Genomic DNA, 22,358 nt, shown 5'->3' on the forward strand with positions numbered 1-22,358 from the left:
AGCCTGCATAGTACTCTCCTAGGCAGGAAGCAGGCTTAACAGCTGAGAGTAAGGTTGAGTGAGAAGATCTGGAAAAGGAAGGAGATGATATGAAATAATTATCTAGCAAGATATGAGTGGAATGGAATTGGGAAGTGTGTAATGGCCAGGCAGCACTAAGCACTCATTTAAGGTGGGGGGATCATTAATTTAAAGTGAGAGCAGTCAGTGTGGGACCATGTTTTTGTTCAAGCTCATTTTGCTACCTAGTTGTGGGCACAGAGCAGACAGTGCATTGGGTACAGAGGTGGAGATTTGCCAGGCAAACTAAGACATTGGCAGAAGCGGCAAGGGAAAAGAGGGTGAATGTGAGGCAGAGATTATGATGGATCTTGGCATTTAAGCTGGGTCAGGAGGGAGCAGATGTTTGAGTGGAATAAAAGGCAGTGAGAAAGTGGATCAATGGATCATAGATCCCCATAGGACCAAATAATCACCAGAAAATGAATCCCAGAGGGAGGGAGCTGAGGAGACAAGAGGCATGATTAGAGAGCAGGGTGCTGGAAACATATTGTGGAGTAGTCCTGCAGAGCAAGGGGAGATGCTCTAGCCCAGGGGAATCCAATCTTTTGGCTTCCCTGGGCCACACTGGAAGAAGAATTATCTTGGGCTACACATAAAATATACTAACACTAACAATAGCTGATGAGCTGAAAAAATCACAAAAAGTCTCATAATCTTTTAAGAAAGTTTATAAATTTGTGTTGGGCCATATTCAAAGCCGTCCTGGGCCACATGCGGTCCATGGGCTGTGGGTTGGACAGGTTTGCTCTAGCCCGTCACCATCAGGGGTCCCCTGCCTAGCAAATGAAACAATGGAGTCGGAGCCCTCTCCCACCTGTCTCCCCAAAGTCCTGCCTTTTCTGGGGAAGCTATTTGCAAAGTTAGTTTCTATAGAATTTTGCAGGCATAGCAAGAGAGATTTGTGGCATTGGGAGAATGTAATGCAAGGGAGAATTTAGTATCTTCTTGCATATTCATGTGACCCACATCCGCATCCATACCACTGAGATCCCAGGGTGGAGTCAGTTACCATGTCAGTTACCTGAGTGTTCAGGGACAGAAAGTGGATGGTTACGAGGTTGGACCCAGAAGTGAATGTTTGTTAAATGAAAGAGAGAGAGAGAAGACACATATGCACACGGCTCTGATGACTGCTCTTGACAAACTCCTACCTGTCCTTAAAGGTTCTACTCAAACTCCTATCTCCAGCCCCAATAAGCTACTTCCTTCTTATTGCTTTTTCTCTTCAACTGTAACACTTAATATGTCATATCTTAATTCATCTGTTGATAGACTAGACTAAGCTCCTCAAGGGCAGGGGACATAGCCTGGTCATTGTTGTATTCTGGGCACCGAGGCAGCACACATATTTGTTGAATGAATGAATGCCAAGGCCTCTCTGTTGTGCTAATTATATAGGAATCATTTTGTAGATTTTATTTGGGGACTGCATAAATGACGTACATACTTAGAAAATTAAATTAAATCAAAGATTAGAAGCATGCAATCTCTAAATATCAAAATCCTTATGGAAACAAATGAACCTAACTATGTATCAAGTTGGTGACTTAATAACCCCAATAATTCTTTCAATTGACTAGAAAAAATGGAATTTGGCTGTGGTGTATATCCTAAGGACAAAGAGAACTACAAAGGAATCTTAAACTGTTTTCAACAATCATATTGTAAACAATAATATTGATATTACTATCCCGAAACTATTACATATGCAATACTATAATATATATGGATAAAACAAATACAAGTTATAAGTTATTTATTGTCATTAAGATTTTCAGAATAAAAGAGGTAAAATATAAAAATTTAAAAGTTAAGGAAAAAACCTTAATCCTAAATTTGGATTGATAATATCAGTATAAACTCATAATATATTTTCTCTTTTTAATTACGTTTTATTTGTTCAAGTTTATGGGGTACATGTGAAATTTTGTTTAATATATATACCATATATATATATATATATAAAGCACAGTGGTCAAGTCAGGGCATTTAGAGTGTCCATTACCCAAGTACAATACATTTTTGACTATAGTCTACCTACTCTGCTATCAAGCACTGAACTTATTTTTTCTTTCTAACTGCATGTCCATGCCCTTTAACCCATTTCTCTTCATCCTCCCCGTCCCCTGACTCACACTTCCCAGGCTCTATTATCTGTTTTTCCACTCGCTGCCTCCACGTGATCCCAATGTATTTTCAATTTAAGAAGTTATTTTCCCAGCTCTAACTCTAAAAGTCTAGAATCAATGACCAGATCAGTGGCAATGAGTACTCTTAGTGCCTGGATTGTGGTCCATTCTCCATTAAAAGAAACTAGACTCTTTGGAGAAATGGCTAATTTCCAGGCTGGCACAGGAAATATACAAGACAAATATGGAACATCTCGTCACTCCAGCAAGGATTCCACCAAAGATAACTGAGGTCATGTTAATGGGACTGAGGAGCCAACTAGAAGAGGCTCCTATTGGCTAAAGATGGAGAATCTGAGCATCAATAAGAATAATAATGGCAATGGATGGGAACATAAAAAATATCTTTAGATCCATGAGTTCAAAATGATTCTTAAATAAACACATTGGTCACCTTTGGAGTTTGCTAGGAAACCAACTCATTATTCTGACATTTGATTTAAAATAAAAACCACACACAAAAAAATCAAGCATTATCTGGTGTTCCTATATGAACAGTATTTCAGAGTAAGCAAATATTTGATGATAGAAAATGTCTTTCTTAAAGAACTCTAGCTAATGCAGAAAGAATGATAGAATTAGAATATCACCACTTTCCAATCCCTAATGAAATAATGAATCTGGTCAATGGCTGCTAAAACTGTTAAGTGAAAAACTAATGGAAACTTCATAATGCCACATTAGGCAGGCATGCCCAAAATCACTGATGAGCCTCAACATCATGAACAAGAAAACACCCAGACATCCTGTGCTTCTTATCCAATGCAATAGGAGGGTCCCAAAACCACCTATGAATACCATTGCCAAAAGGTGGAACTTGATTACAGGAAGGAAATACAGGGGATAGAGGAATATGTTAAACTGTATCTCATTGATGCAGTTAGCAAAATCCAGAAAGTGTGAAGTTCTATAGGACGGATGTTCTGGTTTCTGTAACAAATAAATCATAGAAGCAGAAAAAATCATCTCTGGGTTTAAAGTCTTAGAGACATGTCAGCCAAATGTCATGTGTGGACCCTATTTGGATCCTGATTCAAACAAATCAACTATTAAAAAAAGAGAAAGACAACTGAGGAAAATCAAGCACTGGTTGGATATTTGGTGATATTAAGTAATTGTGTTTAAAATTTTAAGGACGATAATATAATAGATCATCTTTTTTCTTTAAAAAACTGGAATTTGTTCAGAAATTTCAAAAGATTCATAGGGGTCTCTCCTTCCTGTCTAGGGGCGAGAAAATTCGATACAAAAGCAGCATGTGAGGCATTTCTATCCACAGGGTCCCGAGGTAGCATGTGGCTTCCACTCTGGGCAGTTTTCAGTCCCCCAGGTGATACCTACCATTGTTCTGGTGAATAACGTGTATTTTTGTCTTCGTAGTGATCTCTTGTGGGAACCCTGGGACTCCAAGTAATGCCCGAGTCGTGTTCAGTGATGGCCTGGTTTTCTCCAGCTCTATCGTCTATGAGTGTCGGGAAGGATACTACGCCACAGGCCTGCTCAGCCGTCACTGCTCAGTCAATGGTACCTGGACAGGCAGTGACCCTGAGTGCCTCGGTGAGAGCCCAGGCCCTGTGGGCTCCATGGCCAACAGTGGCCCAGATCCTGCGTGCCAGAGGAGAAGGCTATCCATGGAAGATGGTGCAGGGTGATTGGGATGGTGGGACTTGAGCCTGAACGAGAATCATATGAATAGCCTCTGTTGAGCGTATGCTGTGTGGCAGCCACTGAGCAAAGTACTTTATTTTATATGCACATGTCATTTGATCTTCACCATAACTCCATGAAGTAGCTACTATTATCCCCATTTTGTATATGAGATGGCTGAGGCTCAGAGAGGCAGAGAATATATATTGGCCATTTCTCAGGCTCTAGTCAATTTCTTGGGCTTTCCTTTTTCTCTCTTAGGGATCAAACCCCACAGCTCAACCTGATTCTCTTTTCACTTCGAAGATGCGGCTATCCACCATCTTTGTTGCTTCGTTCTCTCCTTGTACCCGACCCCACCCAGTAGGGGTTCCTGAGCATGGTATAGCCTCACAGCTGCCATTTCTTGCTTCTCTCAAGGGTCGTCCCAGACCTTTTCCAGGAAAATTGAGTCACTGTGGGATCCATCTGGAGGGAAGAGATAGGATGAGGAAATGTGACAAGATTCTCCCTGTCAAAGTCCTAGTCTGTGATTTCAGCTCCATCTGAAATCCCGTGTCAAGTTCACTTTGGTTTTGAGACCAGAGGTCACCAAGCCCCACCCTCAATGATATGATGACATAGGCATAACCCTTTCATGGGCCATAAGACCCTGCTTCCAGGCTGTTGTCCCTAGGAGTCCTCTGTAGGTGCTGTTGGGCCTACAGAGAACTCCTAGGTACAACAGCGGTGATAAGATGTACCCCTCAGCAGACAAATCAATTGTCTTATGTGGTTCATTAATATACCTTAGGTTCTTCAAACAGAAAACTCCCTTTCCCTGGGCCCCAGCTTCATTTAGGAACTGAGCCCTCTGGATACTTCCTCTTAGAGGGGGCACTTTGAATAAGGTGAATCTTCGTAGCCCAAGTTGCAGCGGTGCATAAGGAGAGTGTGGGCAAGGACAGGGCTAATGCCAGGGATTTGACCAAACAAAATTTAAAATGGGCAAGCTGGGTGTGGTGGCTCATGCCTGTAGTCCCAGCTACTCAGAAGGCTGAGGTGGGAGGATTGCATGAGCTCAGGAGTTCGAGGCTGCAGTGAGCCATGACTGTGCCTCTGCACTCCAGCCTGGGTGACAGTGAGACCCTGACTTAAAAAAAAAAAGAAATTTAGAATGGGTAATGTCCAACTGGGATCCTGTGAGGAGACAGGGCATCCCTGATCTGACAGTTTCCCTTCTTGGATGCATGTAGGGAGTGATAGGGATGGTACTGGAGGAGAAGTGGGGTCCTGGCCAGGAGTGAACAATGCTGTATCTCTCTTATCCTAGTCATAAACTGTGGTGACCCTGGGATTCCAGCCAATGGCCTTCGGCTGGGCAATGACTTCAGGTACAACAAAACTGTGACATATCAGTGTGTCCCTGGCTATATGATGGAGTCACATAGAGTATCTCTGCTGAGCTGCACCAAGGACCGGACATGGAATGGAACCAAGCCTGTCTGCAAAGGTGTGTCTGGGGCTGCAAATGTGGACAGAGGGCCAAAGAAGATACAAAAGTGAGATGTAGGCCCTGAGCATCTCTCTAGAAGGGAGAGGGGTGAAAGGCCAGCCCTAACATCTTATCAGGGGATGTGCAAGGTGAGAAAACTGGCCCCTGAACATCTGCCAGGAGCGAATCAGAAGTACCAAGATAAGGCCTGCGCCATGAACATTGAGGGAAGGGTCGCGCAAACAGAGGACTGGGTTGTCACACTTGAGAGAGGGCATTGTAAGGTACAAAAAGATCAGAACTCCCACAGTAAGAGGGCCCCATTCTGGTTCTTCCTGTTTAGCCCAGGCTTTAGGTGGGTGCAGGGTAGTCGGTGATATCAATGATGGTGACGGGGGCTGGTTTCCCAGGACAGCATCAGAACTCAGCCTGCTTTGGTCTCCCTCCAGCTCTCATGTGCAAGCCACCTCCGCTCATCCCCAATGGGAAGGTGGTGGGGTCTGACTTCATGTGGGGCTCAAGTGTGACTTATGCCTGCCTGGAGGGGTACCAGCTCTCCCTGCCCGCGGTGCTCACCTGTGAGGGAAATGGGTCCTGGACCGGAGAGCTGCCTCAGTGTTTCCGTAAGTTGCTTACAAGGGACTTTGGTGCTTCCTATTCAATAGCTCCTTCCCCTTGCCTCCTCGGAGCTTTGTGGCTGGAAGGCCTAGAATAGGTAGTCCCCTCCCCAAAACCAGGGAGGAGCTTCATCAAAGACACTATTAAAGATGGAAGGAAGTGGAAAGGATGAAAATGAGGACCCTTAATTGAGCCCTGGTGTCAGATACTGTCTAGAGTAGCAGAAGGAAATTAAGCTAGAGATATTGGGGGTGTTTTTTTTTTACCTGAAGGGTTGTTAACTGTATGGAATAGTACTCAAAGATCTGGGGGTTCCCAGTGCTAGATACGTGTCTGTTTTCATGAAAAATGACCTGCACAGAAAAGACTTCTGGGAAACCTGTGATTTTCTGGTGAGTTGCTTTATTTTTTATCTACCTGGCCCAGTTGTATCCTGAGGAGCCCCAAATCTATTCCAGGGCTTACTCTTTACTGAGATCCCCAGTATGCAGGTTCCGGGTCACATATTCTTGTCACACCCCGTGAATGGGCTCTGGAAGGTTTTCTCCATGCCTGTGCTTTGGACGAACAGTAGGACGTATTTTTCTAATTGCCATTTATCTAATTCTGCAGAAAACTATCCACATACTCATGATACTGTTTTGGGTTCCTCTGAAAATTTGCTTCCATCTGGGGATTTCCTCAGAGATTAGGGCCAGCAGCTCAAAACTGGACACAGGTATTTGGTGCAATGTTACCCTTTCCAACCTTCACATACTACCAGGGTCAAGTCTGGGCGCAACAACCTTGCTTTTCCTCTGGAGAAATAGCTGAAGTGCCTTTTAACAATGAATTATGGTCATCATGAAAAAAATTTTACCCATTAGAAACTACAAAAAAGAAAGTAAAAGTCATCTGAACTCACACTTTCCAATGATAACCACAGTTCAGCTTTTGATGGTGTCCCATGTGAATCACTGTGCATTTTTGAATAGATAGTGATATGTATACATTTTCTAGAACTGGTATTGGCTCATGCTGTACATACTGTTTCATAATTTGTATTCACTGATAGGCCACCAAAACCTTTCCATCAATACCTTTCTACCTTTCTTTATCAATATTTACTGATCTATGCATCATCATTTTTAATGGCTTTAAAGAATTTCCTTGTAGATACAAGTTATTTAATCTTTTTGCACTGGTGATGAATTTAGATTATCTCCAACTTAATCATGTTAGAAGCAGTTCTGCAATATGTATTCCTGAAAATTGCCTTTCTTGGCTGGGTGCGGTGGCTCATGCCCGTAATCTCAGCACTTTGGGAGGCCAAGGCGGGTGGATCGCGAGGTCAGGAGATTGAGACCATCCTGGCTAACAAGGTGAAACCCTGTCTCTACTAAAAATACAAAAATTATCCGGGTGTGGTGGCAGGCGCCTGTAGTCCCAGCTACTCGGGAGGTTGAGGCAGGAGAATGGCATGAACCCAGGAGACGGAGCTTGCAGTGAGCCGAGATCGCACCACTGCACTCCAGCCTGGGCGACAGAGCGAGACTCCATCTCAAAAAAAAAAAAAAAAAAAAATGCCTTTCTTTACTCCTGCAGCAAAGCCCTAGGCATGAGAGTGCTGGGCCGAGGGCAGTCATGCCTCCCTTCTTGACATATGTTGTCAAACTGTCTTCTAGAAACTGTCCCAATTTACATTCCCCACAGCAGTTAATGAGAATGTTTCTGGATGCACACCCTCATCAACAATGGATTGTGCCAGTATTTTTAAATATTTACCAGCCTGAGGAACTTTAAAAGATAGCTCATTACTTTAATTGGCATCACATTGCTTATGAGAAAGGCCACGCCAGTTGCTCTTCACTTGTCAGCTGTTTGTGTTTCTGGTTCTTTCAGTTGCCTCCTTCTGGATACAGTAACTTCCCATCAGTCGATTCTTAAACTGACTTCTAATAGGTCAGCATAGACTCCCCAACCTTCAGGGCAGAGGATGCAGGTCCAGCTTCATTTTATTTTGCATGTGGTTATGTACCTCATGACTCCATACACACACACACACACACACACACACACACACACACACTTGCATCATAGCATAAAGCAATGCTTGAAGTGATATCATGGTGAGCTTTGCATTTGGTAGTCAATTTTTAATGGCACTCCCTGATGTTAACATGGCCTGAATGAAATGGGTACACCCATACACTACCTACCGCAGTGTAAATGTGTTTATCCTTTGGGGAAAGACATTTGACACTACACATCAAGAGCTGTGAACATGTTCAACCCTTTAAAAATAATAAGTTCACTCCTAGAGAATTCTCTAAGAAAGTAATACATATGAAAAGAAAAAACAAAAAAGAAAACAATACATGTGAAAGAAGAGTTATATATAACTGTATAATAGAAAAGGCCCAATATAAGGGTTATGATAAAATATAATTATGGTACAACTACCTGTTGCTAATTGTGTAGCCAATAAGTGATGATGATGTCATAAACATAGAAAATGTTTACAAGATAATGCTAAGTGAATGAAACAAGATTTATAATCACATGGGCTTGGGTTTGCCACTCCGCACAAGTTTACATACAACTGAACAAAGATTGGAAAAGAGTGTGCGTGAAAATGGAAAAAAAGTTTTGGATAGTGGGGTTGTCGTTCATTTTTCTTTCATGTTCTCAACTTCCTGTAATGTTACTCCATTACTTGGATCAGTATTAATAGGCACTTGGAATGTAGAAGGGAGAGGAAGCCCCCGTCAGCAGCAGCACCGCAGCAGGTGGAAGCACCTACCTGGGGCTGCCCCGGTTCCCAGAGTTCAAGCTCAACCAGGAAGGGAACAGTGCAAAGAACAAAGGTGGGGGTGTGGGACTGGAAGACTGGGTTCTGGAAAGCAACTTAGACCTGCCTTTCTTCCTTCGTCTTCCCAGCTGTGTTCTGTGGGGATCCTGGTGTCCCGCCCCGTGGGAGGAGAGAGGACCGAGGCTTCTCCTACAGGTCATCTGTCTCCTTCTCCTGCCATCCCCCTCTGGTGCTGGTGGGCTCTCCACGCAGGTTTTGCCAGTCAGATGGGACGTGGAGTGGCACCCAGCCCAGCTGCATAGGTGAGAGGTCATCTGGGGCAGAGAGCATCCTGGCTGGGGTGGAGGGACCTTCTTTTGGGTCTGAGATGATTACATTCCTTCCCTATCTTCAGTGGTCTCATCTGCAAAGGGGAACATCTCCTCTGAGCTTCTGCAGCAGGATGTAAAATAGCCAGAGCTAGTGCGCTTCGAGGAGTCAAATAGGCGGCCAGGGCCAAGGCTCAGGTGGGGATCTCAGTGGGCAGGGAAGTCAGGATGTGGCCCCATTTTCTTTTCTACACCTATTTCCCAGAGTGAGATGAGGCCGTGAAGGCTTCCATGACTACGTGATCTGTGTCTTTGTTTTGGCCATCCAGATCCGACCCTGACCACGTGTGCAGACCCTGGTGTGCCACAGTTTGGGATACAGAACAATTCTCAGGGCTACCAGGTAAGGAGGTCAGCCAAGATAGGGCCTTCCTACATCCTATCCCTTCCTGTCACTGTCAACATAAGAGGACCCAGGGACCTTCCTCAGGACAGCACTCGGGGAGGACAAGAGCTTGGAAAGCGCAGAAAGAAAGGCCTCTGCCTCTTTGAACAGTGCTCCATAGGAACACCCTGCAGAGACAGAAGGACCCTAACATCCATCAGAGAAACTGATGAGGAAGGACAGATGGCATTCAGTTCCATGAACACTTCCCAGCAACCCCGGGCAGGGTGGTTGTGGAAATACGGAAATGAGTGAGACAGACAGACCTCTGTTCTCAAGGTGCCCACCCCACCCACAGACACTGGGCTCATGCACAGTGGCAACAAGCATGTGCCACACAGGAGGCAGGCCCGTTGGCATGCCTGGCCCATCAGGACACAGGCCCTGCGGACACACCTCAGATGACCTTTGGAAGGAGAGAACCTGGACAGTCTGGGTTGGGACACATTGAACAGAGGAAAGGATGGCCGGGCACGGTGGCTCACGCCTGTAATCCCAGCACTTTGGGAAGCCAAGGCGGGTGGCTCGTGAGGTCAGGAGATCGAGACCATCCTGGCTAATACGGTGAAACCCCATCTCTACTAAAAATACAAAACGTTAGCCGGGCATGATGGCGGGCGCCTGTAGTCCCAGCTACTCGGGAGGCTGAGGCAGGAGAATGGCGTGGACCCAGGGGGCGGAGCTTGCAGTGAGCCAAGATCGCACCACTGCACTCCAGCCTGGGCAACAGAGCGAGACTCGGTCTCAGAAAAAAAAAGAAAAAATAAGGAAGAATGGGTGTGTTCAAGGCAGGACAATTAGCTGGAGTCCAAGACTTGTCCAGGAAAATATCGGACACACCTGGACATGACAGGCTGGGATCTAGTCTGTTCACTAAGTGAACACTGTTCGCTTAGTCTGTACTCACTCGGCACATGCTTATGGCCCTGAAATGTTCTAGGAGCTAGGAATACAGTGGGAACAGGACAGGCTGGGTGCCTGTTTGAAGGGAGCTGCCTGGCTGAAGACGATAAACAAATAAATAAACGAGCTAGCTTCTGAGAGCACTAGACACTACACAGTGTGATATAAAGGGGTATGAACGGGGTGGGTTACCATTTTAGGAAAGGTGGTTAGGGAAGGGTGACATTTGAACTATGGCCTCCATGATGAGAAGGGCTAGCCCTGTGCAGAGCAGGGTGACGTTCCTGGCTGAACAAAGGTCTGGTGCAAAGGAGTGCTGAGGGAAGTGCTTAGCAGCCTGGGGGCCTGGAAAACAGGCCAGCTAGCAAGTCTGCAGCCCCGTGAGAGAGGAGAAGGAAATGGAGTCAAGAGCGAGGCTAGGTTGGAAAACAGCTTGGTCCTGGTGTATAAAGTTAAACATACACATACTCTATGACCCAAAAGTTCCACCTCTGCAAACATATCCCAGAGACACTCTCGCACATGTCACCAAGAAACAGGAAATTTGTAGGTATAGTCACGTGATGGATTATTATACAGCAAAGAAAATGAATGAATTACAGCTCTGCATGACATGGATGAATCTTAGAAACATACTATCAAGTGGCAAAGGTGGCATGACACTACTTTTATAAATATTAAAACCAGCAAAAACTTATTAAATTGTTTAGAGGTACGTATGCACATATGTGATAGGATCGTTTTTTAACAAGGCAAGGAAATTAACGCAAATTTCAAGACAGCCATTACTATGGAGGGGTGTTGAGGAACAGAGCGGGGAAAGAGCCCCTAGAACAATACAACCATGTCCATAGCTCTTAAGTTGCATGGTGGATTCAATCTAAAATATCCATTTTATTATTATACTTTATATGTGTTCCATATATTATTTTGTGTATGTCAGATATCACATAATTTTTGCAAAGGCAGCAGCATGGGACAGGTCATGCAGGGCCTTGAAGCCGTGATAAGTATTTCGGATTTTCTGAAATGCCATTTGAAGGTGACACAATCTGATTCTTCATTTGAAATATTACTCAGGCTGCTGAGTAGAGAATGAATATCAGGGAATTGAGAATAGAAGCACTTAGACAAGGAGGACACTGTTGTCATGACTCCAGGGAAAAAGAAGGTGAGAAGTGATCCTGAACGCTTGTTCAGGATACATTTTGTAGGCAGAACCAAGAGGACTCATTGATGGGATGGATTGTGGGGTCGAAGGGATCAAAGATGTCTTGAGGTTTTTTATTTTCCCAACTGCATGGATAAAGGTGCCATTTGCTAAGTCAAATGATGAAATCCAAGACAAAAAAGTGTTCAGCATGGAAGAAGGGAGTGGAAATTAAGAGTTACACATTGCATTTGCACATGCTCCAGTAGGTAATAGGGACACATAAGTGTTTGAGCTGGGAAGTACTATAATCCGAGTTGCAGTGTAGGAAACAGATCTAGCCGCATTACACCAAGTGGATTGGGTAGGGAGAGATGGAGCCCATGGTTGCAGTGTGTTGAGTTGTACAGTGAGGGGCTGGTGGAGGGTTAAGGTGGGGAACATAACTGAGCAGATCAGGGAGGGAGGGTGGCAGTTCGTTCAACAGATTCTATGGGGGCCATATCTGTAAAGACAAGTCTCCCATCCTTAAAGAATTTGCAATTTCATCGAGGAGAGGAACACACACACAATATTTAATTTGCACTCTTCTTCACATTTTGTAAAATGCTGTCAAATCCGCCATCGCATTTGAGTGTCACAACATTCCAGTGTGATTGTGGCAAGGATGGTCATCCCCACTGTATCCTTAGGAAGACTAAGGTTTACAGAGTTCCATGCAGCCTGTCCTGAGTAAATGCAGAAGCCAGAACTCAGATCCAGGGTCTTCTGATTCTGAATCAGGCACTGTGTCCACAACAGAGTGTAATATTACAACTTTGTTCGGGGTATTAGATGAGACCTTGTGGAGGAGGCATCGTATCAACTGCCTCAAAGGAGGAAGAAAATTTAACCAGGCAGAGAATCAGAAGAAGAGTTTTGCAGGCAACAGTGCGGGAGGAGTTGGGCCATGCGAAAGTGGTCAAGGGAAAGATGTAGGAAGCACTGCTGAAAGGAAGGGGCTGATGGGACTTTGTATCTTGCCACAGGTTGGAAGCACAGTCCTCTTCCGTTGTCAAAAAGGCTACCTGCTTCAGGGTTCCACCACCAGGACCTGCCTCCCAAACCTGACCTGGAGTGGAACCCCACCTGACTGTGTCCGTGAGTGCAGACTTCACCCACATCCCAAGAAAATTCCTCTTGCCCCAGCTGTGCATCTGGGACATGCTTGAATGCTCTGAATGACAGGGAGCTTACAACTCCCCATGCGAACCGACATCGATCTCTTTGTAGTCCTTACACGTTGGGGCCTCACAGAAGACTTCCACACAAAAGCCTTTCTGATATTGGAAGGCAATCCCCATGCCTTAGCAAAGAAAAGCTATCCAGTGGCAGCAGCAAAAACTAACAACTACAAGGCCAGGCCTCAGGATGGACATATCAAGCTTTTGACCCAGTTACTCCTTTACCCCTCAGGAAGTGCTGCAGGCTTAGGTTCCGCCCGCCCAGAGTCAACCAAGCTGATATCCACATGATCTCCATCTTGGCCATTCCTCTAGACACAGAACTTGGGTTAGGGTGGAGGATTAGGGAGGGGGATGCTTGGCATGAAAGGGACTGGAAGGGAAAGGAAGAGGATATTCTGTCTAAGAACAGGGGAATGGTCGAAAGGGCCCCTGAAGCCCCTAATCTCCTCCAGCCCAACAAGGTCTTTCCTCTCATCCAGCCCACCACTGCAGGCAGCCAGAGACGCCAACGCATGCCAACGTCGGGGCCCTGGACTTGCCCTCCATGGGCTACACGCTCATCTACTCCTGCCAGGAGGGCTTCTCCCTCAAGGGTGGCTCCGAGCACCGCACCTGCAAGGCGGATGGCAGCTGGACAGGCAAGCCACCCATCTGCCTGGGTGAGTGTGACTGCTCGGGGAAGCTCTCCAGGGTGGGAGGCTGAAAGTGCTGGCTGAACTTGAGCTGAAAGAGGGCAAAAGAGAAGGAAGGAATTGCATTTCGAGGAGCTGGATCCTGCTTCTGATTTTCTAAGGTTTTGAGTCTAGAAGAGCAAACCAGAGCGGTCTAAAAAGGTGCATACTCAACCCACCCCAAGGGTTGCCCCTTTTGCCTGGGCTGAAACACTCACAGGATCACATTTCATCATCAGGCAGAGGAACGTGCTTTCTTCCACCAAACTGGAGTGACGCATTACACATATTGCACCCTTGATAAAACAGCACCCGCCTGTAGGTCCCTAGGGGTTACCAGGATGTCCCAGATCTCCCTTCCCCTCTTCTTCACTCGTTCTCTATTTATTGAGAGTTCATGTGGCCCCATGCCTGCACTAGGCAGGAGGGATTCAGAGGGGAAAGATACAACTCTGCCATGTGGAAGACAGACACGTTATCAGATTTTATATTTGGAGTACTTGGAGGAACATGGAGATGTGCCAAATGCTGTAGGAATGAGGAGGAAGGGCACTAAAGTGGGGGAAAGGAGAAGTCAGGGAGGACTTCCTGGAGAAGGTGATATCTGAGTCCAGTCTTGAGGGAAAGGATTAAGGTTAAAGGATTAGTTCAGTGCTGGAATAGCATTAAACTCTCTGATAGGCACTCACCTCACCAGATACCAGGCATTGTGCTAAGTGCTTTGTATGTTTCAACTCACTTAATCTTCACAAGATCCTATGAGGCTATTTAATATATGAGGAAACTAGGGCACAGAGAAGTTAATTAATGTGTCCAAGGTCCCCAGCTGAGAAAGGTTAAGTGCTGAAGATCCATAGCCTGATGGTCTAACTTTAGGATCTATGACTATTTTGCTATCCTGCCACTCAGAGGGAAGCCTTCAGGGTCAGAGACTGTATCAGAGCTAGAACTTACTAACGGTGTTTTATTTTCATGGTATCACTTGGAAATGTCTTTTGTTTTCCACATACAGTAGTGATATAAAGTACATTTACTGAAGTACGTTTATTAAGTTTTTATTGTGATAGAATATACATAATATACAGTTTTAAGTGTACAATTCAGTGGCATCAGTTATGTTTATGATACTGCACAGCCATCACCACTATCCATTTCCAGAATTTTTTCATTATCTCGAACAGAAACTCCATACCCATTAAACAATAACTGCCCATTTCTCCCTTCTCTTAGCCCATAGTAACTGCTATCATACTTTCTGCTTCTGTAAATTTGCCTATTCTAAGTACCTCATGTTAGTGAAATCATACAATATTTGTTCTTTTGTGTCTGGCTTATTTCCCTTAGCATAATGTTTTCAAGATTTAACCATGTTGTGGCATCTGTCGGAATTTCTTTCCTTCTTATGCGTGAATCATATTTCATCATATGGACATCACTTTTTGTTTATCCATTCACCTGTTGATGGCTGTTTAGGCTGTTTCCACTTTTTGGCTATTACAAATAATACTTCTGTGAACATACATGTACATGTTTTGTTCTAATATGTTTTCAGTTCTCCTGGGGACATACCTAGGAAAACAGTAACTCTATGTATAATATTTTGAGGAATTGCGAAAGTTTTCCAAAATTCCTGCACCATGTTATTCCCACCAGCAATGCATCAGGGTCCAATTTCTCGACATCCTTCCCCACACTTGTCCATCCTGTTTTAGTGTATCCATCGTCAGTGGGCACAAAGTGGTATCTCATTGTGGTGTTTTTTATTGTTTGTTTGAATTTTCATCCAATTATTTTTTAATTAACAAATAAAAGTTGTATATGTGTAGAGTGTACAGCATGATGTTTTGATATATGTGTGCATTGTGGAGTGGCAAAGTCATGTTAATTAACATGTCAATTAACTTCATATACTTGCCATTTTTTGTGGTAAGAGCACAAAATCGACTCAGTAATTTTCAAGTACACAGTACATTGTTATTAACTATGGTCACCATGATGTACAAGAGATCTTGAACTTATTCCCCGTCTAACTGAAATTCTGTACCCTTTGACCAACATCTTTCCAATTCCAATCCCCCAGTACCACCCCACCCTAGCCCCTGGTAACCACTATTCTACTCTCTATTTCTATTAATTAGTTCAATTATTTTAGATTCCACAGATAAGTGATATTGTGCAGTATTTGTCTTACCGTACCTGGCTTATTTCACTTAACATAATGTCCTCCAGGTTATCCCTGTTGTCACAAATGGCAGAATTTCTTTCTTTTTTAAGGCTGCATAGTATTCCATTGTGTATATATTCCATGTTTTCTTTATCCATTCATCCACTGATGGACACTTAGGTTGTTTCCATATCTTGGCTATTATGAATAATGCTTCAATAAACATGAGAGTACAGATATCTCTTTGACTTACTGATTTTGTTTCCTTTGGATATATACTCCATAATGGTATTGCTGGATCATATGGTAGTTCTATTTTTAATTTTTTGAGGAACCTTCATACTGTTTTCCATAATGGTTATATTAACTTAAATTCCCACTAACAATGTGCAAGAGTTTCCTTTTCTCCACCTCTTTACCAACACTTGTTATCTTTAATCTTATTTATAATAGTCCTTCTAACAGGTAGGAGGTGATATGTCATTGTGGGTTTCACTGGCATTTCCCTGATGGTCAGTGATGTTGAGCATTTTTCATATACCTGTTGGCCATTTATATATCTTCTTTTCAGAAATGTCTGTTCAGGTCCTTTGCCTGTTTTTAAATCAGGTTATTTATTTTCTTGCTATCGAGTTGTTTTAGTTCCTTCTGTATGTTCCTTAGATGTTAATCTCTTACCAGATGTGTGGTTTGCAAACAATTTCTCCTATTCCATAGGTTGCCTCTTCACTCTGTTGATGTTTCCTTTGCTGTGCAGAAGCTTTTCAGTTCGATGTAATCTCATTTGTCTACTTTTGCTTTTGTTGCCTGTATCATTGTGCAAAAATGATTTATATTTCCTTAATGGCTAATGGTGCTCAGCACTTTTTTATGTGTATGTCTTCCTTAGAGAAATGTCTATTCAAATCCTTTGTCCATTTTTTACTGACTTATCTTTTCATTGTTGAGTTGAAAGAGTTCTTCCTCTATCTAAAATACAAGGTCTTTATAAGGTACACGATTTGCACATTTTTTCCCATTTCATGGGGTGTCTTTTCACTCTCTTGTTGGTGTTCTCTGAAGCACCAGTGTTTTTAATTTTGATAAAATCTAACTCTTCTATTTTGGGGGTTGCATATGCTTTTGCTGTCATATCTAAGAAATTGTGACACATCCAAGGTCACAAAGATTTATGCCTATGTTTTATTCTTAGAGTTTTATAGTTTTACTGCTTACATTTGTGTCTTTGATCCATTTTGAATTAATTTTTTATGATATTAGGTTAGAATCCAAACTCATTCTTTTTTATGTGGCTATCCAGTTGTTCCAGCACCATTTGTTGGCAAGACTATTCTTTCCCTATTGAATTGTCTTGACACTCCTGTCAAAAATCATTTGACCATAAATGTATGAGTTTATATCTGGATTCTCTATTCTATTCCATTGATCTCTATGACTATCTTTATGCCATTACCACCCAGCCCTGCTTACTTTAGCTTTGTAGTAAGTTTTCAAATTGACAAGTGTCCCAGTCTGGGCACCCTAGGGAGACTACATGTCTACAAAAAAATAAAAGTAAAGAAATTAGCCGGGAGTGGTGGTGTATGCCTGTAGTCTTAGCTATTCAGAAGGCTGAGGTGGAAGGATCACTTGAGCCCAGGATTTGGAGGTTACAGTGAGCTATGATTACACCACTGCACTCCAGCCTGGATAACAGGGTAAGACTTTGTCTCTAAATAAAAATAAATTTTTTTAAATGAAGAAAAGAAAAAAAATTGGGAAGTATCAATTATCCAACTTTGTTCTTTTTTAAGATTGTTTGCCTATTGTTTTGCCTTTTGTTTCTGTACAGATTTTAAGATTGGCTTGTCAATTTCTGCAAACTAGAGAGCCGGAATTTTGGCAGGAATCTCACTGAACCTGTAGATCAATTTGGGGAGTATTGCCATCTGAACAATATTAAGGTTTCCAATCCATGAACATGTGATGTCTTTCCATTTATTTAGATAATTAATTTCTTTCAATGATGCTTTATATTTTTCAGTGTACAAATCTTGCATTTGTTTGGTTACATTTATTCTTAAATATTTTAATCTATTTTATAGCTACTTTTATTTAAAAATATATAATGTTTTAGAGGCAGCTGAATTCAACCCCTTACTGTATGATCTTGAGCAAGCCCTTTCATTTCTCTGCCTCTCAAAAAGTTTCTCTGCTGTAAAATGGGGACAATAATCTCTACTTCAGAGTTTCAAGAGCAGGAGTAAATGAAGAAGTGCCTATCACAGTACCTCACACATAAGACGCTTTCTCCTTCTTTGCTCCATTCATCTTATGAAACCTAAGACGATAAAGCATTCTGTTCAGAAGTACACTTGCATTGAGTCACTGCAGAAACTTTCTCCACAGCATTCTGTATACTCAGGCATAGCTGACCTCCAGAGTTGAAGGAGATTTGCTAAAGCTGTGCTCCCCGCCAAGGCAGACAGTGGGGAGTCTGCCCTTAATGGCGACAAGGCAGATTTTCTATTGTTTCTCTGCAAAAGAAGAAAAGACATTAATACTTACTGACCATGACTTTCCTGTTCATAACCTCATTTATTCAGCATAGACCTGTGAGGTATGTTTCAGTTTTTTCCATGTTTCAAATGAGGAGGCAAAGACTCTGAGTGGTGAAGTTACTAGTCAAAGTCATGCAGTCATTAAGTGGCACTGCTGGGACCTGAACCTTGGCCGTCTGGCTCAGGCCTAAAGCTTTTCCCTTTGCTTTGCCTGTGAGGGCTTCTTGGTCTTAATCTCACCATTCCAAGGGAGGAAGGCACTCCTCTGCAACCCCCACCAGGGCTCACGGAGCTCACCGTTGATGGGTAGAAGTTCCTCCTTCATGCGAGGCATCTGGAAGGAAAGCACAGTCGAGGACAGGACTTTTTTGTTTGTTTGTTTTGTTTTTTTGTTTTGTTTTTTTTTTTTTTTTTTTGAGATGGAGTCTCACTGTGTTGCCCAGACTGGAGTGCAGTGGCGCAATATTGACTCACTGCAAGCTCTGCCTCCCAGGTTCACACCATTCTCCTGCGTCAGCCTCCCCAAAGTTTTCAATGAGGGCATTCAGGAGTCTGTGCACTTGGATGGGAAAATATACACCTTTTTTTCCTTTACTCTTACTGAAATGTAGCATCTCCTTTAATTTGGAATGTAGACAACAACCCTTAGGAGTGTTAGCACCTGTGATTTTGTCACCAGTAGAAATTGAAAAGATTTTTGTATGTATTCCAGTTGCTACCAATATCATGAAATATTTTTCATGTTCCTGACTACTTCAAGATTATGGTCATTTCTAGACTCGCTGCTAGATCCCGTTAATTAGTGCAGTAATAATCATATATACCACTATATCCTAGTGTCTTGTCTAATATTTTAAGAATTCCAACTAATAAAATGGACTTCCTTTGTAATTCTTTGTATTTTTTATTCTGAGAGGGATCCATAGCATCATCAGACCATCAAAGCAGTCTACCTCCTGGTCTAAAAAAAATAAGTCAAAAGCAAGATCTCAAAGAACCCATTGACCTAAGGTCAGACAGGTGGCCATTATTTTTCCAACAGAGTATGAACCAGAAGCTGAACCTGTTTTCTTCCACTCTTTTTCCCCAGCAGAGGTCCGGCCCAGTGGGAGACCCATCAACACTGCCCGGGAGCCACCGCTCACCCAAGCCTTAAGTATGTATGGTCCAGATCACTGGCTCAAGAAACTGGTGTTACTTTTTTTCACACAGTTAGCCAGAAAACACGAGTTGCTGAGAGTTGCTGAGTGCCTAGAGGAAGGGCATGAAAACTATCTATAAATCTGGATGGCTTTCCCTACCCACCTCCCCAGCCCAGGCAGACTTCAGAAGAAAGTAAGCCTGAAGGAAGCAGAAACTTCATCTGGAAGAAAGAGCCAGCGCCTTCCAACTGGAAGCTCTGGAGCTGTTGATTACTACAGCCCCTCCTGGCCAGTGTGTGGTCATACAAACACATTGACCCAGGTCATGCCCAGGGAGCTTCCTGGAAATGGTTACAGTTTAAGATAGGTCTGGGGTCTTTCCAAGTATCACATCCAGAACTGAACACAGACTGCAGATGTGGCCTGAACAATGCCAAATTCTTAGAGACTATCACATCCTTTTATGAACCTTCTACTTTTATTTACCACATTAGCATGTGTATTATGCAGGAAACGAGGCTAGATTTGGCATCAGAAACTCAATTTGAGTACCATTTTGGTCACTGACCAGCTGTGTCCTTGGACAAACGAGCTTCACCTCTTAAGCTTCAGTAAAATAGAGATCATAATAATTGCCATAGAGAATGATTACAGGGATAAATGACAATTTTAGTAGCTATCACTGATTAGGTGCTTTTACACATGCAACATCATGTAACATACAATTTACAACATTAGTCATTTAACCCCTAGAATAACCCTGATAAGGTAGACGGGATGGCCACCATTTATAGGAATACAGGTGTAGCCTATACAGGGAGAAAGTTAAGGCTTTTGCACATGATCAGACAACTGATAAGTGACAGAGCTAAGATTAGACTCTGGGTCTGTCTGACTTCATTTGCCCATGTTCCGATTCACCATGCTATACTGACATGTCAGTTTTCTCTCTCTTCTGCCCTCTTCCGTTTCTCCATCTTTTAAACACCTTTCCTTTTCTCCTCCCTTTTTCTCTCACTCCTTTCTAGTTCCCTCTCTATATCTTTTCAAAAATTTTAATTTTAATTGACAAATAATAAACATATATTTATAGGGTACAATGTGATGTTATTCTATATGTATACATTATGGAATAAATAAATCAAGCTAATTAACATAACCATCATCTCACCTAGTTATCATTTTTTTGTGATGAGAACATTTAAAATCTACTCTTTTGGCTGGGTGTGGTGGCTCACACCTGTAATCCCAGCGCTTTGGGAGGCCGAGGTGGGCAGATCACCTAAGGTCAGGAGTTCGAGACCAGCCTGACCAACATGGTGAAACCTCGTCTCTACTAAAAATACAAAATTAGCTGGGCATGGTGGCGCATGCCTGTAATCCCAGCTACTTGGAAGGCTAAGGCAGGAGAATTGCTTGAACCCGGGAGGCAGAGGTTGCAGTGAGCTGAGATCACACCATTGCATTCCAGCCTGGGCAACAATAGCAAAACCCCATCTCAACAAAAAAACTACTCTTTCAGCAATTTTGAAATGTACAATGCATTCTTATTAACTATAGTCACTATGCCATGCAGTAGATCACCAAAACTTATATCTCCAGTCTAATGGAAACTTTGTACCCTTTGACCATCTCCCCATCACCCTCCACTCTTCCCCAGCCTCTGTAACCATCATTCTACTCTCTACTCCAATGAGTTCAACTTTTTTACATTCCACATGTAAGTGAGATCATATGATATTTGTCTTTGTGTGCCTGGCTTATTCCACTTAACATAATGTCCTCCAGTTCATACATGTTGCCGCAAATGAAAGAATTTCCTTCTTTTTAAAAGCTGTCTAGTATTCCATAGTGTATGTATATATACCCTTTTCTTTATTTGTTCATTCATTCACGGACACTTGGGTTGTTTCCCTATCTTGGCCATCGTGAGTGATGCTGCGATGAACATGGGAGTGGATATTTATCAGTTCCCTCTATCCATCCACTCTGAGACACAAGAGGAGAAGAGGCCAGAGCATTCTACCACCCTCCTCACATGGTAGACATTGGGGAAAGGAAACAATCGCAGTGAGTGGGCTGGGATCAGTCATCAGGTCACCCCAATTCTGGCAGCACACACAAAGTCCCTCTCACATCTATTTCTCAATTCCTCTAGTTCCTGGGGATGTTTTTGCCAAGAATTCCCTGTGGAAAGGGGCCTATGAATACCAGGGGAAGAAGCAACCAGCCATGCTCAGAGTGACTGGCTTCCAAGTGGCCAACAGCAAGGTCAATGCCACCATGATTGACCACAGTGGCGTAGAGCTGCACTTGGCTGGTAAGGAGCATGCCCCTCTGTGGAAGCCGGGAGGATGGATGGGCACACACCCTTGGCAAGGATGAGCCTAATGGCATTGCATCATACTGTCATGCAAGGCTCAGACTTGTCTGGTGGTCAGGGAAGAGGAAGTGTCTATTCATCTTTACATGATAAAGCACCATGGACTAAAGGGAAATGTTTAAATGGCAAATATTAATAACTTGAATATATAAAGAACTCTTATAAACAAAGAGAAAAGACTGATATCCCTAAACTGAACCAAAAATAGGGGCAGAGACTTCCCAGGATCCAAAGTACAATCAGTCAACAAACAAAAGAAAAAATATTTTTCAGCAATCATCAAAAAAAAAGGAAACTCAAAATGTCATTTTCCACTTACACCATCAACTCAGAGTGTTTTTAAACGATAACACTTAGTACAGGTCGGGTTCAGCCATGAAGGCCAAATTCTAAAATGGTACCGTTCTGGGAAAACAATTTGGTGACTTGTATCAAGATCCTTGAAAATGATTGACCCATTAATTACATTTCTAACAATTTTTATCATAAGATATGGAGGGAGTCAAACATTTATGAATAAAGGCTGTTCCCATTACAAGGCCATTTGTAGTATATAAAAAGTGGAATTAGAAAATTTCCCTAAAATAGAGAAATGGGTATTTTAATGATAGTATATCTACTAGATGAAATATTATGCCAGTGTT

General features: G+C 42.9%; 1 protein-coding gene across 7 annotated transcripts in view; it reads left to right on the forward strand.

Moving 5' to 3' along the window:
• CSMD2 (CUB and Sushi multiple domains 2) overlaps window positions 1-22,358 on the forward strand; it is a 664,749-nt gene that overhangs the window by 632,132 nt on the left and 10,259 nt on the right. For 5 of the 7 annotated variants that reach the window (XM_054538082.2, XM_054538088.1, XM_054538098.2 and 2 more), the window contains 9 exons: window positions 3,633-3,809; window positions 5,212-5,391; window positions 5,823-5,996; window positions 8,911-9,084; window positions 9,420-9,493; window positions 12,617-12,728; window positions 13,294-13,473; window positions 19,280-19,345; window positions 21,490-21,651. In XM_054538082.2, the coding sequence (XP_054394057.1) occupies window positions 3,633-3,809; window positions 5,212-5,391; window positions 5,823-5,996; window positions 8,911-9,084; window positions 9,420-9,493; window positions 12,617-12,728; window positions 13,294-13,473; window positions 19,280-19,345; window positions 21,490-21,651 (1,299 nt within the window). The remainder of the gene's footprint in view (window positions 1-3,632; window positions 3,810-5,211; window positions 5,392-5,822; window positions 5,997-8,910; window positions 9,085-9,419; window positions 9,494-12,616; window positions 12,729-13,293; window positions 13,474-19,279; window positions 19,346-21,489; window positions 21,652-22,358) is intronic. The other 2 variants (XM_054538100.2, XM_024235315.3) reach the window with 1 other exon arrangement.

Source organism: Pongo abelii, chromosome 1 (assembly GCF_028885655.2).
Source record: "Pongo abelii isolate AG06213 chromosome 1, NHGRI_mPonAbe1-v2.0_pri, whole genome shotgun sequence".
Taxonomy (NCBI): Eukaryota; Metazoa; Chordata; class Mammalia; order Primates; family Hominidae; genus Pongo; species Pongo abelii.